This window comes from Rhamphochromis longiceps, linkage group LG3 (genome assembly GCF_057381845.1).
Source record: "Rhamphochromis longiceps isolate RC_006_pf linkage group LG3, R_longiceps_female_GT1.1, whole genome shotgun sequence".
Taxonomy (NCBI): domain Eukaryota; kingdom Metazoa; phylum Chordata; class Actinopteri; order Cichliformes; family Cichlidae; genus Rhamphochromis; species Rhamphochromis longiceps.
Genome location: NC_140559.1, coordinates 35515583 through 35531104, shown reverse-complemented (window position 1 = coordinate 35531104; position 15522 = coordinate 35515583). Strand labels below are relative to the sequence as shown.

The window sequence follows — 15522 nt, the reverse complement described above, 5'->3', positions numbered from 1 at the left end:
ATTAAAACACAGTTTGTGGATAAATACACTCTGGTTTGGTAAACAGCAGCTTATTTGCACTGGAAATGTGAGGCACTTATTTACATTTTTAAAATTATGGGTCAATTTAAACTGGAGATGGACCGATCCGATATTACGTATCGGACCTAAATTGCTGGATCGGATATCGGAGAGAAATAAAAAATGTAATCCGATCCGAAGTATCACAAAATCACCTCACAAAACGCGTTACTTGGCGTAACCCAGCTGAGCGCATCGGAGCGGTATGTGTCACGTGATAGAGCGGCTGTTGTCTGCGAGACCTGTCGGCGGTCTGGTAGAGCTAAACTTCCAAACCGCGGCATTTAATCTCGGAGAAAACTATCCCAGAGAAGTAAAGCAAGTGTGTAAGTTCATCGCTAAATGTTTGCATAGTATTTCCACGTTAAGCTAAACTGATATATGGAGCCACAGCTGGACTGGCCATCGGAGTTCCATATTGCAGTGAAAAGGAAGCGATTTGTCCCGTAATTCAGCTAGAATGAAAAAACAAACAAAAAAAACCCACAAAGCTGGACTTCTTCTGTCTTTGCTGCACAGCTGCCTCTTCTTCTCTCATTCTCTCCCCCTCCTGCTGCTACTTTAATCATGAAACTGATCAATGATCAGCTGATCGGCTTTTCTGATGCAAGTCCCGTCTCTCTTGTTTATCGCCCACTTTGAGCCAGAAAGAGGAAACCAGCACGTTTAAGCTTGATCAGCTGTTGTTAGAATTTATTTAATATTAATTTCTAGTATCAGCTGATGTTTGCTGGAGCCACAGCTGTAAAAGCTGCTGGTCATGATGTCGGTTTGGTTATCTGGTGAGAGGGAAACATGAAGATGAAACCAGGAGATGTCCTTACTGGATCATCAGAGCTGAACAGGTGATGGAGAAACAGGTTTACCTTTTAGGTCACATGAATGAGTTGAAGGGAAGTTATGAACTGTTTCTGAGAGACAAATAACACCAGGATCCTTTTTTTACTAGCTGACAGCTGGTAATTGTGCAGGGGCGGGTCTAGCAAAGTTTTGCCAGGGGGGCCGATAGGGCATTAACATGGAAAAGGGGGCACAAAGAAATACTTTATTTTGTTTATTCATATCGGTATCGGCAGATATCCAAATTTATGATACCGGTATCGGACATAAAAAAGTGGTATCATGCCATCTCTAATTTTAAACCTTGTGGTTCAATGCGTTAAGGAGCAAATCATGTTAAAGCTGCTCAGCTCAGGTCTGCTGTTATAAATAAGATTAACTTTACATAATTAACAGAGCAGAGAAGGTCCTGTAGTGGTGCTTGTTTTCAAAGTCTTAAATTAAACGTGTGTGTGTGTGTGTGTGTGTGTGTGTGTGTGTGTGTGTGTGCTGAGTATTATGTTATTTCTGAGTGAGAAGCCATTCTTGGAAGACCACAGAGAACATGATAGCCCTCTTTTAATGCCAACTGAGGACAGAGCCGGACGCACAGAGAACATGCCCGGCTGCTGCTGCGTGAAAAAACTCACAGTAATGTTTACCAGTAACCTGAAAGTTTCACTCTCACTGCAGATTTTTACCGACTGAGGTCAAATGTGCTGCAGAGAATTCAATAAAATTAAAACATGTTGGAATTAAAAAAAAAAAAAAAAAAAGCAAGACTGACTTCACAGTTTATCTGAACATTTACTGACATGCTGCGGCTGAGAAGATACTTTCAGTACAGAATGTGATCCAGACTTAGCTCTGTGGAGTCAGGGTCTTCTAAAGGTCAGCGTAAAGGCCGCTGTGCACCTTTGACAGTGCCAGACATTTTTACTGGAGCACCTGTTCCCCCTGTGCGTTGGAAGCTCTGCTCTCACTTATTTTGTCCCCCCGAGCTTGTTAAAGTGTCGTAGATGTCTGCGTTTATTGCATGTTTGTGTGTCTGTGCCAACCTTGGCCATGCCGATAGAGCTGGCGTTCAGCTCAGTGATGCCCTGGTTGGTTTTGTCTCCTCTTTCCCACATCCCATAATCCTGAGGGGAAATAGAAACAAGACAGAATGAATAAAACAAGAAGCAGTCATTTTCTGTGGAGCTGGAGAAGAATAAAGTTGACTTACAGCCACTTTGTAAGCCGCCTCAATGTAGAACATGAGATTCTGAACTACGTCCACTTCGTCCTGGGTGTAGATGATATGAAGACCTGGGACACAGACGTAAACAATGAAGACAGGAACCTTCATTTAAAAATGTATCACAATCATTTTGTTTGGATGCAAATCACACACATACAAATTATTTTTCTAGATTCTGGAAGACAAAATGATACCACACACAGAAAATAACACTGACAGCATATATGTTGAAATTTTGGATTGATTTTGTTCTAGTTTTGGCTTTCCCTTGTGAAAAGGGGAGCATGAAAAAGGTGTTTTTCCCTTTAAATTGTATAGTGTTTATATTTTCACTGAGTTTAGTTACTTGTTACCTGTTGTGCTTCCCTTCCTTGCCCCATTTTGATCTTTTCAAAGAAATACAACCCAAAAAGAAAGGAAACAAATACACTGATTGATGTAAGACGTTTTAAATTTAACTCCCCACCCAAAAGAAAGAACGCATCTCAAAACCTTACATCTGCCCAAGTTCACATCTAGATGTGATAAGACTTACTCCAGGTCTGATGTTTGGCCACGTTCTGAAGGTCTCAGGCTACGTACACACTAATGCGTTTCCTTTTGAAAACACATCGTTTTCTCTCCATTTTAGCCTCCCATCCACACTGAGACAGCATTTTGGCTCAAGGAAAACGCGCCGTTTTGAAAACACTCTCAAAAACGCACACATTTGAAAACGGTGCTTTCGTGTCGCAGTGTGGACAGCGAAAACTGAGACTTTTTGAAAGCAATGACAGTCATGTGATCCAGTCATGTGACCAATTAAACTAAGATAGCGGAGCAGTTGTTTTGTTTCCTCTCAGTTTTGACAGCCCTATTAAAGATTAATCTCAGTCTGTACATGCTCCAGATAGCTTTTCTTCAAATTCTTTAACTCTCACTCGCTTTTGCAACTTTGTACTTTTGTGTTACTCGCAGCAGCAACTCCACCTCACTGTTAGTCCATTTAAAAACTCGCCGCAACGTTTCAAACAGCTGGAAAGTAAATAAAGGGCAGACAGAAATGAGGCAGGTTGAATCGTCTTGCGTTTCACGCATGCGCAGTACTGGAACATAAGCGTTTTCGTCTGTTTCAATGTGGATGCACAACTCTGTGAAAACGACTGAAAACATTAGTGAGGACGCAGAGCGTTTTCAGACGAAAACGCCATTTTCAGATCTATCCGGGCGAGTGTGGACGTAGCCTCAGTCAGCCCCAGCAACCACTGGTTGCTAAGAAAATGTGTACAATTTGCGACAGGCTGGCAAGAGGCCTTTCCATGCAAACTGCTGGCAATCAGGACAATCTGCTACTTTATCTCATTTCTGTATAGTTGTATATTTGAATTTTTTCGTCTTTATTTTTACAGTTTGCACCTTTGATCTGATATCTCGTCCCACTGTATACTTGAGTGCATATTGTTGGGGTGACAATAAAACGCTACTCGACTTGATCAAAGCAATTATGACAAAGTTTTTGGTGCAGGGCTCTCTCTATGACCAATTTCACCTAGTGACCGGCAGAAACCTACAGCCAGTCAGGGATTTTTCCCTGTACGGCACTAACGGCTATCTAGACCTGTGCAACTGAGGCCTAAGTCTGACCAACATGGTTTAAAATTCACTTAACAACTCCTTCAGCTAAATCAACACAAAATGGGAAAAAAAATATTAATGATTCTTCAGCAACAAAGTCTGATGTAGACAGACTCAAGGTAACGACAACATCTATTAACACCGGTTCTGGTTTTCCTATAATGCTTTTTAGTTTAGTTTCATCTGTTTTACAGGGGATGTTATAGGTTCCCTCCTACCAGACGCAGTCATCTGAGCGAGGAACAGCAGGAAAAGCGAGGTGGCGTCGACCTGCAGGTGACCCCACTGATCGTCCCCGACCACTGTCGCGCAGGTCTTGGTGTTGTACTTGGCGTGGAGCGAGTCTGAGGTACTACGGCTGTATTTAAACTTCTCCACCTTATCCAGCTGAGAACAAGAAGGGTGGAGAGATTTTTCTTTTAAAGCGTGTGAAAAGAGCAGGTCCAAAGAATGTGCAATGATTCCTAAACGTTAACAATGATTAAAATATCCAACAAATGTAATCACAGAACTGCACAAATGAATGCAGAGGTTATAAATATGGAATCAATGTTATTTAAAATGGCAACAATAATGTTCACATTTATATATAAACTGTGGAAATTCACAGTCACACTTAGAGTCAGCCGCCCCCGCTCTCAGACTCACAGCGAGCGCAGTTAAAGTAAAATCATAATAATAATAATCCAATCTGACGACGGCACGTTCAAGTTTAATAAAAGTAATAAACATCACAATGTGAGCAACGAGAAGCTGGTAGGGAAACAGCTGACAGGGTTAGAGAATTTTTTTTTTTTTAAAGAGAGAGAGAGGGGAAGTGACGTGTATCTAACAGAGAAGTTAAAAGACAAACAGAATGGAGATATCCTACCTGCCTCATTATGCACTGCAGGACGCCTCTCATTAGCTTCACCACACTCTAGAAACGCAGAGAGACGCTTAAATGTCAACATTTACACCTCAGCCTGCACATCTTTAAATAAACAACCCAACCAGCCAAGTCAGAGAATAAAAACACAACCTCTTGACCTCAACGCTCTCCACCCACAGGCGCACACCTACCTGCTCCAGCTCGTAGGCCTTCGCTTTGTCTTCGTCCCGGTCGGCGTTCTTCCTGTAGGCCAGACTGAGCGCCCACACGGACACGATGCTGTAAACATTGTCACGGACCCAGGCGTCAGGCTGATCTGGGCTTGCTGGGAGAAGGCCTGTGACCGGATCCTATGGGACACAGGCAGAAGTCAAAGGTCACAGGCACTGTAACCTTTGATAGGCACTGTAGGCAATGTAGAGGTAAACTTTGCGAGAGAAGTCAAGATTATTGGACATGCAGAGGATAAAACGTGTTTTCAACACAATCGGACAGATTCGGAGCGAGAAAGGCAAGAAAGACGGGGCAAATATTGCAAAGTCAAGATAGCTATGCTGATAAACTCTTACCCGAGTGCGTACACTTGTGCAACCAATTTATTGTACTTCTTTTTTTTTTAAAATCTTTCTCCCCCCACCTGTTTCATTGGGAATGACTAAAATCAGAGGGACAGCTCAGGCTGAGCAGTCTGGAGACAAGGTTGGAGAGGTGGGGCTGAGATGGTTTGGACATGATGAGAGATGGAGGATATATTGGACAAAGGATGTTGACGATGGAGCTTGTTGAGGAATAGAAGAACTCATAGGAGGTTAATGGTTGCAATGGAGGAGGACATGCAGAGTGTTGGTGTGACAGAACAGGATGGCTGGAGTTGCAAGACGGAGGCAGATGATCCACAGCTGAAACAAGTTCAGTGGTAAAAGCAGAAGTTGTTGGTTTTAAATATTGCATCCAATGAGAAAATGCACAGAAATACAGACACAACAACAGCAGACAGCACAGCTTATACTACAACTTTGATGTTTTATAATGCTTTTATGACAACATGCTGACGTCAGCCCATTACAGCGTCATTGTGATGTTGTAGGGCAGGGGTCTCCAACTCCAGGCCTCGAGGGCCGGTGTCCTGCAGGTTTCAGATGTGTCCTTGGTCCAACACAGCTGATTTAAATGGCTAAATAACCTCCTCAACATGTCCTGAAGTTCTCCAGAGGTCTGGTAATGAACTAATCATGTGACTCAGGTGTGTTGACCCACGGTTATATCTAATACCTGCAGGACAGCGGCCCTCAAGGCCTGGAGTTGGAGACCTCTGTCATAGTGTAACGTACTGAAAAAATAAAAAGTGTGTGCTACAGCTCTCACGATGCACTTTCATATGACATATTACTGGATATGGTTTCTTCACATTTCTTTCTCATGGTCAACTTTGACCTTGAGTACTAACAGTGAAGGTCAAGTCCAAATGCTTAGCCAACCTTGGTACTCATGTCCCCCGGAGCCTAGTATATTGTTGTGAAGTCTGAAGACAATCTATAAAAACTTGTGGGTAACAAAGTTTTTGGTTTGTTTTTGATCAAGGCCATTTGGTGTGGCCTTGATCTGATTTTGAATAAAATTAAAGCAGCTCGAGTTGTTATCGACATCTGCCGTCACACAAAATTGAAAAAAAGATGGACTGAAAACTGTGGATGCTAAACTGATAACAAACAGACTGACAGACAAACTGAACCAATTACACACTCCCTCCATTCTGAAAAAAAAGACCATTATAGAAAATGTTGAGTCATTTTTGTCAATGTAATCGACGAGGGGAATTTGAAGACTAAGCATGCATTTCCCCTTACTGCACGAGCAGCATAGCTGTAACTGTGCATGCTTCTCTTCATTTCCCCTAAGGTCGGTGTTTGCTAATAAAACCGGATAATTGCAAAGTCCCTTTCTACGAGTAGAGAACTCTTTCTTCCTGTTATAGCGAGGTTGTTTGACAGCAAAATGCACTTTTCAGATCAGCAAATGTGAATCGCTGCTGTCTGTCTTGCTACCTGCTGCCTAAAGAATGTCCAAATGTCATTTTATCACATGCACAAGACATAGTACGGCTGTCAGAGCTTTCAGCATCAACACAGGTTTCATCACCAACAGAAATGACACTCAAAGTGTTTTGTGAATATGTTGCAGAAACACAGCGAGGTGTTGTCAAGCTCTAAAAGTGAGAATGGTTCGAGTGATTCGTGTGTGGAACAGCTTGTGTTTAGTTGCTTTTATAACAGGACAAACTGCTGCAGATCTTTTTCACTCACATATATCAGTCTCTGAGCTTGCAGCTGCAGCAAGGGCCTCAGCTCTCACTGAGTAACTGCGGTCCTTAGTGCACTGATCCATCTGAGCAGTGAACTGTATACAACTGCGGGCTGGCTAAGCAGCCACTTGGGACTTGTTCAAAAAGTGACCTCACACTGAATTTGTCTACTGGACTACAAACTCGGCAGTGAGACAGTCCAGGATCACCCCTCCCCAGGCTTCTTACGCTCTTCCTCCAACTTATAAACTCTATAAACTCCAAAACAGTGCTATTACCAGAAGCTTTTCCAGGTGTTTTCCTCTCTTTAAGAGGGTGAACTGTCCTCTGTCCTTTCTGGGTGGAGTTGTTGTGTTTGCTTTACTATAACCTCAGCCTCTCTTTTACCATTTTTAATTCCTTTGCTCTGTTTTTGTCTCCAAAGCGTCACCGATCTTATCAACGTGCTCTTCTGTAAACAGGACTCGCTAATCTCTGTAGCTTCTATGTAAACTGTGACAGGACGAAGACACACCAGCCGATACAAGGGTAGATGTGTGGGGTTATCTGCTGTTATTCTCCCTGCTCTTTGCTTTACTCTTTACCCAGATGAAGGAAAATGTTAATCCTGAAGCACGCTGGGATATTTTAAGCAATAATATGATTTGAGCTTTGTTGCTGCAGCTCATGTTCCCTGTACTGACGTAGCAACACTGCAGTGCACAAAGTCAGGGGTATCGAGATTATTTGTGCTGTTTTTGGCTGTGCAAAGGACTAAATTCAACACTTTCTGTGAGCCGGAGGTATCGTACAACATCAGAGGTGTCCAGGCCATAGATTTGAAGTTATCATTGTAGTGGAGGGATGGCATACACAAATCTGAGCACATAGCACAAAGCACATAGACAGGTACACTAGCACCGTAACTGCAAATTAATAAGCTGGATAACTCAAAGAAACAAAGTGTGGGAGATGTCTGATCACCTCAGAGTCTAATATTTTACATAGTCTAAAATGAGGCCCACAAATTTCTGTTTTAGAGGAACGCTGATGTTTTCATGCACACACCAGCAGAGATATTTGGGCTTCAGAGCATCTCTGAACTGAATGCAGGCTGCAGCCACAGGAAAATGTCTCTCTGAGCCAAAAGTCAAAGGCACATTTCATGTTTATGCGCAGCCAGATTCATGGAAGCAGATCGGGCTGTATGACTCCTGTGCACGGCGACAAAGGCTTGTTACTTTCCGTTAACATGAGGATTAATTTGGTTGCCTTAAATGGCCCAAACTACCAGCGGCTCTCACATTCAGGTTTGTGAAACAGGCTAATTTGAGGTGGCTGTTTGTTTTAAAGCCTCTGAATAGAAATATGATGAGAACATCGTTTTGCTTGAATGAGTGAAGGAAACTAATAAACTGACCAAACTGAACATGAAACAGCTTAATGAGATATGCTTCATTCATTAAATTAAAAGCATGTTAATAAACAACAAGTCTGAACTTGACCGGGGTGACCTTTAGTGAAAGTGAATATGACACCGCTGCTGAAGGTCGACTCTCTCCCAGTGTATGCGACACAGGGAAAACACACTGCCCCCCCCCATTTTTAATGTACTGCTTGTAAGTTGATCAAATTAAGTAAAGTAAATAAAAATGAATGACTGAAGAGAGGGGAAAAGACAAACTCAAGCAGTTATGACTACAAAAACCTTAAAAAAAAATAAAACAAAATAATACCAACAATACTAGTTTCCTCGATGCAGGATGATAGAGGGGTCTCTTAATGTCAGTAATCAGGACTCGTTCTAATTATGGTAAATGGCCTGCATTTGTATAGCGCTTTACTTAGTCCCTAAGGACCCCAAAGCGCTTTACACTACATTCAGTCATTCACACACTGGTGATGGCAAGCCACACTGTAGCCACAGCCACCCTGGGGCGCACTGACAGAGGCGAGGCTGACGGACACTGGCGCCACCGGGCCCTCTGACCACCACCAGTAGGCAAACATGGGGTTAGTATCTTGCCCAAGGATATTTGGCATGCAGCCAGGAGGCAGCCAGGGATCAAACCACCGACCTTCTGATTAATTACCTTCTGACCTTCTGATTAATTATGGGCAACACCTGCAGCCCAGTTATAAAATATTACATCAGAGACTGCAGCAGCAGTTATTCAAACAGCCATATTACAGGGGTGTTCATTGTTGAATGTCTGGGGTGCCACTACCCCCTGTAAAATATGGCTGGCCACCAACCATATGAGAAATATTACTCTAACAACCCCCATTGAATGGAAAGCATGGCTAGGACCACTCAAGTACTGTACTTTAAGTATTTGTTGCACCACAACACTTGTTGGTAAGCTTTTGATGAATAAAATGGTACTTGTGTAGCACTACTTTACTGTAACTGAGCAATCTGAACACTTTTGACTCAATCACACACACATTCATACAAGTGAGCGTATGAAGCGCCTTGAGGCGACTTTTGTTGTGATTTGGCGCTATATAAATAAAATTGAATAAATTGAATTGAAAGTGCTTTTCTCTGTATCTAAGGGCCTTGTCTAACATTCATGCTCACTCTGATTAGGGGTTCGGCACCTTGCAGGAGGATACTTGGACATGCATACTGGAGGAGTTATGAAATCGACCCCCTCTACCCCCATTTGCCTTAATGAAGCACTTACATGGGTACTTTTACATTAAATACTTAAAGTTTCTTTTGCATTTAAGACTGGACTATCACGCCCAGAGTTTTTATATAATATTGATACAAATTTAAACATTTGTCTTTATTTCTAATCAAACACTGTAATGTCCCGTGGGCCACCCCATTTAAAACACTCTGAAACCGCCCCTGCAAGAGGATGTAAAACTTAACATGTCCGCATAGTTTTGGCCTCTTCAGAACAAGTTGACATAAAATGGCAAAAACTTCCCCAGTGCATCAAAGACCTCCATTACACTCACAGCTACACTCACAGCTACACACACACTTCAGGGAAAGTGTGTGTGATTCAAAGAGCTCTGCAGCCTTGCGAAATATCGCCCTGCCTCACCTCCTGCATGCATGAAAACATCTGAGTTTAACTCGCAGCGGACCAGCTAACACTGCCTGCACACATGACACCGCCTAAGTGTGTATTTTAAAGCTAACGGTCGCTAAACAGCTGTGAAACAACAACGCTTCACACTCACTTGGTGCCGCAGGATAGTCTGCTGCACTATCCGGGCATAGTTGTCCAATTTAACGCCCGAGTTGCTCCGACTTCTCATGGTGACAAGTCAACGGTTCACTTCAGGAGGGCAGAAGGAAAACTCTCTAAAAGCTCCCCAGAAAAGTCATTTCCTCTTCCCCTCTCTGGGGTCCAACAAGCCGGAAGAGGCCCGCTATTACGGTGACCGGAGGAGCTTCTGCCCGGCTGTCATAAAAACAGCTCGGCGGCAGCCTGGAGCTGTAACCTGAACCCAAAGCTGGCTGCGATAAGCTGGTTCCCGGAAGTACCAGTACCAGGAAGACACCGGAATTGTGGAGACTTCAAAATAAAAGCGTAGAAAGGGGGAAAGGGCTCTGCACTGTTATCCTATAGCTCAAAGATGTCCAACAAAAAGTTTAACTACACTTTTAGTCCTGGAGATATCTTAATATTAGAAAAAAAGAAGTGCAATTTCAAAATCAGTCTTTACCTTTACATAATAAATAAATGCTCCTGTAGTAAATTAAAGAAATCTGTCAACAAGACTCTTTGGGCTTAAAATGCAAGAAATAATTGTGTAAAACTATAGAAAAGAATGTCCTGTAATTATAAAACAGGTTTTTATTTTTTAAAAAAAGTTTTAATTCTGTAGTAGTGAATAAAAAAACAGGTCACTTGTGTCTTCTTCTCTTACTTAATTATTTTTGTTTAGTATGAATGACCTTAGGGCAGGTTTTATTAGTAGGAAAAGCTGTAAAACTAAGACACTCTCCTATCAGCGTCATCAGAGGAATTAGTTGGTGTAATAGTTAGGTGACATCTCTGTTAACTATATGCAGTTTGAATGCTCATAGAAATGTTGTGCAAAGTAGGATTAAAAACTGCGTATTATTTTTGCGAGCTAATGCTACTGATCTGGAATTTGCTATACTTGCCTTAGAGATGCAATGTGTACGGTTCTGCCCTCTGCTGAATGGTCCTGTCCTCCTACCATGAAATTAGCTATTGTTGCTTTAAGAACAACAATTAGGATGTACTGCACTCTTGCTTATGTTACCAATATTATAATTACATTTGCAGATGATACAGATGCAGATGAAGTAAAAATAAAGTTGTAATACAAATCACTCAATAACTTCTTGATTACCAGAATTTAGTAATAGGTGGACCAATCTAAATATCAGTCATACTGATACCATACTAGTGTGGGTACTGATACTTCAGTTTTAGATTCTCTCTCCTATGCTCTGTACATTCCTCCCATTTCATCAGTAAGCAGACATGTCTTTGCATGTCTCTGCAAACATTACTGTTCTCCCAACTTACATGCACAGCTTGCTCCTCCTGTGCTCTACTGTGTTTTGTTGTTGTCATGTGACTCACTTCTTAAAAGTGTCAGTATCAGTACTTGGTAACGGTGTTACTGGCCCTGTATTTACTTGGTATCAAACAATACCAAAATTAGAAAGTTGGAAAACTGTAAAAAGAAATCACATTACTTCTGAACTTTGAACTTGATTGGCTCTTTGTTGCCCTATCTTGTTTTACCTGCTCTTCTCTCTGTCAACAGACCATCTGTCCCACCCCCACACATGCCATTGGTCCCACCTGAGCAATGCTTAGTCCTAATTGGTTATACATAACACCAGTATAGTGGATTCAACCAGGAGTGGGTAATTGAGAGAAGTAAAGCTTACTGAAAGAAATGCAAAATAAAAGCATGGACAATGAAAAAAACACAGAAATACATAATCAAGTAAGGGGGGAAAAGGGAACTGTGAAATAATTCCACTGAATGACATTTGTCTACTGAAACACCCTACTGTCAAGTGTGACTTCCCTCGTGATTTCCTGAAACAGAGTGTAATCCGATACACACCACTTTTCCCTCCACAGTAAAACTGGTTGACATTAACCTTCACATACAAAGATTCACACGAGACATTCACACAGGACAGACAATGGATCAGGAAAAACTCTGCTGTTCAGTCTGTCTGGATCTACTGAAGGATCCAGTCACTATTCCCTGTGGACACAACTACTGTATGAGCTGCATTAAAAGACACTGGGATAAAGAGGAACCAAAAGGAGCCTACAGCTGTCCTCAGTGCAGAAAAGTCTTTGCACCGAGGCCTGAGCTGGTGAAAAACACTATGTTAGCAGAGTTAGTAGAGGACTTGAAGACACCTGCAATCCGACCTGCTTCAGCTGATCTCTGCTATGCTGGACCTGAAGATGTTTCCTGTGATGTCTGCACTGAAAAGAAGCTGAAAGCAGTGAAGTCCTGTCTGGTATGTTTGGTTTCTTACTGTGAGCAACACCTCCAGCCTCACTATGACTCCTCTGCCTTTGACAAACACAAGCTGGTCAAACCATCCAACTGGCTGAAAGGGAACATCTGTTCAACTCATAATGAGGTGATGAAGATTTTCTGCCGTACTGATCAAAAGTGTATCTGTTATGTCTGCTGTGTGAATGAACATAATCACCATAACACGGTTCAAGTTGAAGAAGAAAGGAAACACAGGCAGAAAGATCTCAAGCTGATTCTGCAAAAAATCCAGCAGAGGATTCAGAGAAGACAGGAGGAAGTGAAAGTGCTTGATAAAGAGGTAGAGGGGATTAAAGTGTCGTCTGATGAAGCAATGAAGGACAGTGAGACCATCATCAATGAGCTGGTGAGTTACATTAAAGAAAAGGGAAAAAGTCTAAAGCAGCAGATACAACTCCAGCAGAAAGAGGAAGAGAGTCGAGTTGTAATGCTTCAGAAGAAGCTGGGGCAGGAGATCACTGAGCTGAAGAAGATGGACGAGGAGCTGAAGCAGCTTTTACACACAGAGGACAACACAGAGTTTCTACTCAGCTACTCCCTGCCTTTCAAACTCAACGATTATACAGACTCACCAAGCTTCAAAATGTGTCCAGTTAAGTACTTTGAGGATCTGCAAACAGCAGTGTTAGAAGTCAGAGATAAAATCAAAGCTTTTCTCGCTGAAGAATGGAGGAAGATCACTCTGACAGTGAGATCAGTGGATGTTTTATTGCCACAAATTGAACCTAAGACCAGAGATGACTTTTTAAAACATTCATGTCAACTGACGATCGACCCAGATACAGTCCACAAAAATCTCTTCCTGTCTAATCAGAACAGAACCGTATCAGACAGTGCTCATAATCCAAATATCTATCCTGGATATAAAAAAAGGGACAGGTTTTCCAACTACCAGCAGGTCCTGAGTAAGGAGAGTCTGATTGGACCTTGTTACTGGGAGGTGGAGATGAAAGGGAAAGGTCTTTCAGTTGCTGTGACATACAAGAATAAAAATAACCTGGATCAAAGTGAATTTGGAAGCAATAATAATTCCTGGGCATTAGAGTGTTACGGTGACTGCTACAAATTCAGACACAATAAAATCACAACTCCCCTCTCAGGCCCTCTGTCCTCCAAAGTAGGAGTGTACGTGGATCCCAGAGCAGGTGTTCTTTCTTTCTACAGCGTCTCTGACACCATGGCCCTCCTCCACAGAGTCCAGACCACATTCACTAAGCCGCTCTATGCTGGACTGTGGATTTGGAAGAGTTTTTGGGCTGACAACACTGCTACATTTAATCAGATAAAGTAGACCGTCTTCATTGGTTTGTGAACCCATCTTGTTCTTTCCTTTACTCACTGATCAAATGCCATCATCTTAAGCCAGGTGTCACGGGGAAACATGAAATATTGATTAAAATCTGATAGATTTCTTTGTGCAGGAACATGAACTCAGTAGCAGCTAGGTATGATGAGTGCCAGTGTCTGCACATGTATCATTAATCAAAATGTGAGAATTATTTTGTACGGTTTATACTGTTGCTGTGAGGTTTTCTGTCTCACTGTATGAATCATTCATGAACTTTCTCAATCATTTTTCTTCCTTTTACATCTTTTGCATTTTAAGAAAATAACTGTAATGATGCGTTCAGTACACCCATAATAATATAAAATCAGTTGTACATTCTTAAAAAATAATGTTTAACAATAATTATTGATTGTTAAAAATGAACTAGTGAGGGCAGTAGGTTAATCAGGCTGACTATTTTTAATAGTGTCTGCAGTATTTATTGTATCAGTCCAGCTGTTACATGATGTCATTAGTTTTGAATTTGTTCACTGTTATTGACCCGTTATCATGTTTGTAACATTTGTGATGACCTATATGACATAGTTGTCTAATAAAGATGAGTTTAGTTTTATTCCAACAACTTTTCACACCTTGAATATTTATATAATTCAGTAGATTTCGTATAGTGAGCATCTTGAAGTATAATGCAGGATTTTCTCTATCCACACAAAAACTGAATACAAATGTTGAGTTAGTTTTTTTTTAAATGTACTTTTAAAGTATCCTTTTAAACAGCTGATTATATGTCATTTTTTTCATCAAAATACCAGCTTAGGTTTTGAAACTGTTGAAATATATACGACAAGACAGGCTTTATAATTCCCATTAACATTCAGATGATTTGAATTCAAACAGAAGTGTCAAGCAGTACAAAATAATAAAGACAGTTCATCACCCCAATGTGATGCATGTATAGAGTTCTTCCTAGAAAGTATCATGTTTTCCTTTTTTCAGTCTTAAGCAATAGACCCAGGAACTTCTGTGTTCAGCCCCCCCAAAGGAATTAAATTCCCGGACAGCAAGACGGTCTTTGTTTTCTCCATAATCTATCGCTTTGGTTCTCACAGCACTAAACCAAATGGGGTTTCTCAGCAGTTCTCCCCTGAGGATGAACCAAAACCATCTTGCTACACATCTGAACTTTCAGAAGTCTGATGTGGAAAACCAAAGATATAGTCCACTTAGCCTCATAAGATGTTTTGTGTCCTTTATTGTGTGCTTGTGGGTGATCCATTGGGCCCGCGCTGCCACCTCATGGTAAGTCAGAGTATTTGCTTTGTAAACTACATGTCTTGTGTCCTTCCTCAGGTAAAGATGCAAATTAGCATGTTGGAGCTTGTTTAATCTGTTTCAGAAGCAAGAGCAGCTCAAAGCAGACTGTGGGTTTTCTCCAGGCTTTACCACTTCCTAGTAGGTCCTGGTTGCATATGACTGTTCTTACTGGCCTGGCTCACTCCAAAAGCAGTCATTCTGTTAGTCATACCACCTCATTGCCATAGAAAAGCATCTCACAGCCTCTGAAGCAGATTTAAGAGTAGAACATACATTCGGTCTCATGGTATTCCCAGTAAAAGAAAGAGAAACTCTCTGACAGAGTGCTCCTGCACACGTCTGTAAAGCCTCCTGCTCAGCTTTAGATTAAAGCAGCCCTGGGAGATGAAGTCGTAGATAACCAGCTAGGTGATATCCTTTGTGGAGGATTTAAGTAAAAGATGGCCATTTAAATGTGAGACAACCAAACTGATTACGTTACTGTTTTGAAAAAGAGGACAGCT

General features: G+C 41.6%; 2 protein-coding genes across 14 annotated transcripts in view; one reads left to right on the top strand and one right to left on the bottom strand.

Annotated features, from left to right (window-relative positions):
- Positions 1-10365, bottom strand: part of phka1a (phosphorylase kinase, alpha 1a (muscle)) — a 31254-nt gene extending 20889 nt beyond the window's left edge. For 9 of the 13 annotated variants that reach the window (XM_085395673.1, XM_085395637.1, XM_085395569.1 and 6 more), the window contains exons 1-6: positions 10087-10365; positions 4796-4954; positions 4605-4652; positions 3952-4120; positions 2105-2187; positions 1938-2018 (exon numbers count right to left, since the gene is read on the bottom strand). In XM_085395673.1, the coding sequence (XP_085251799.1) occupies positions 1938-2018; positions 2105-2187; positions 3952-4120; positions 4605-4652; positions 4796-4954; positions 10087-10164 (618 nt within the window). In that variant the 5' untranslated portion in view covers positions 10165-10365. The remainder of the gene's footprint in view (positions 1-1937; positions 2019-2104; positions 2188-3951; positions 4121-4604; positions 4653-4795; positions 4955-10086) is intronic. The other 4 variants (XM_085395612.1, XM_085395656.1, XM_085395646.1 and 1 more) reach the window with 1 other exon arrangement.
- A 1681-nt stretch (positions 10366-12046) lies between these two features.
- On the top strand, positions 12047-14136 carry LOC146674408 (tripartite motif-containing protein 16-like). The gene has a single exon (XM_085402387.1). It carries the CDS (start codon positions 12047-12049, stop codon positions 13706-13708), a length of 1662 nt encoding a protein of 553 aa, XP_085258513.1. The 3' UTR covers positions 13709-14136.
- Positions 14137-15522: the final 1386 nt, after the last annotated feature.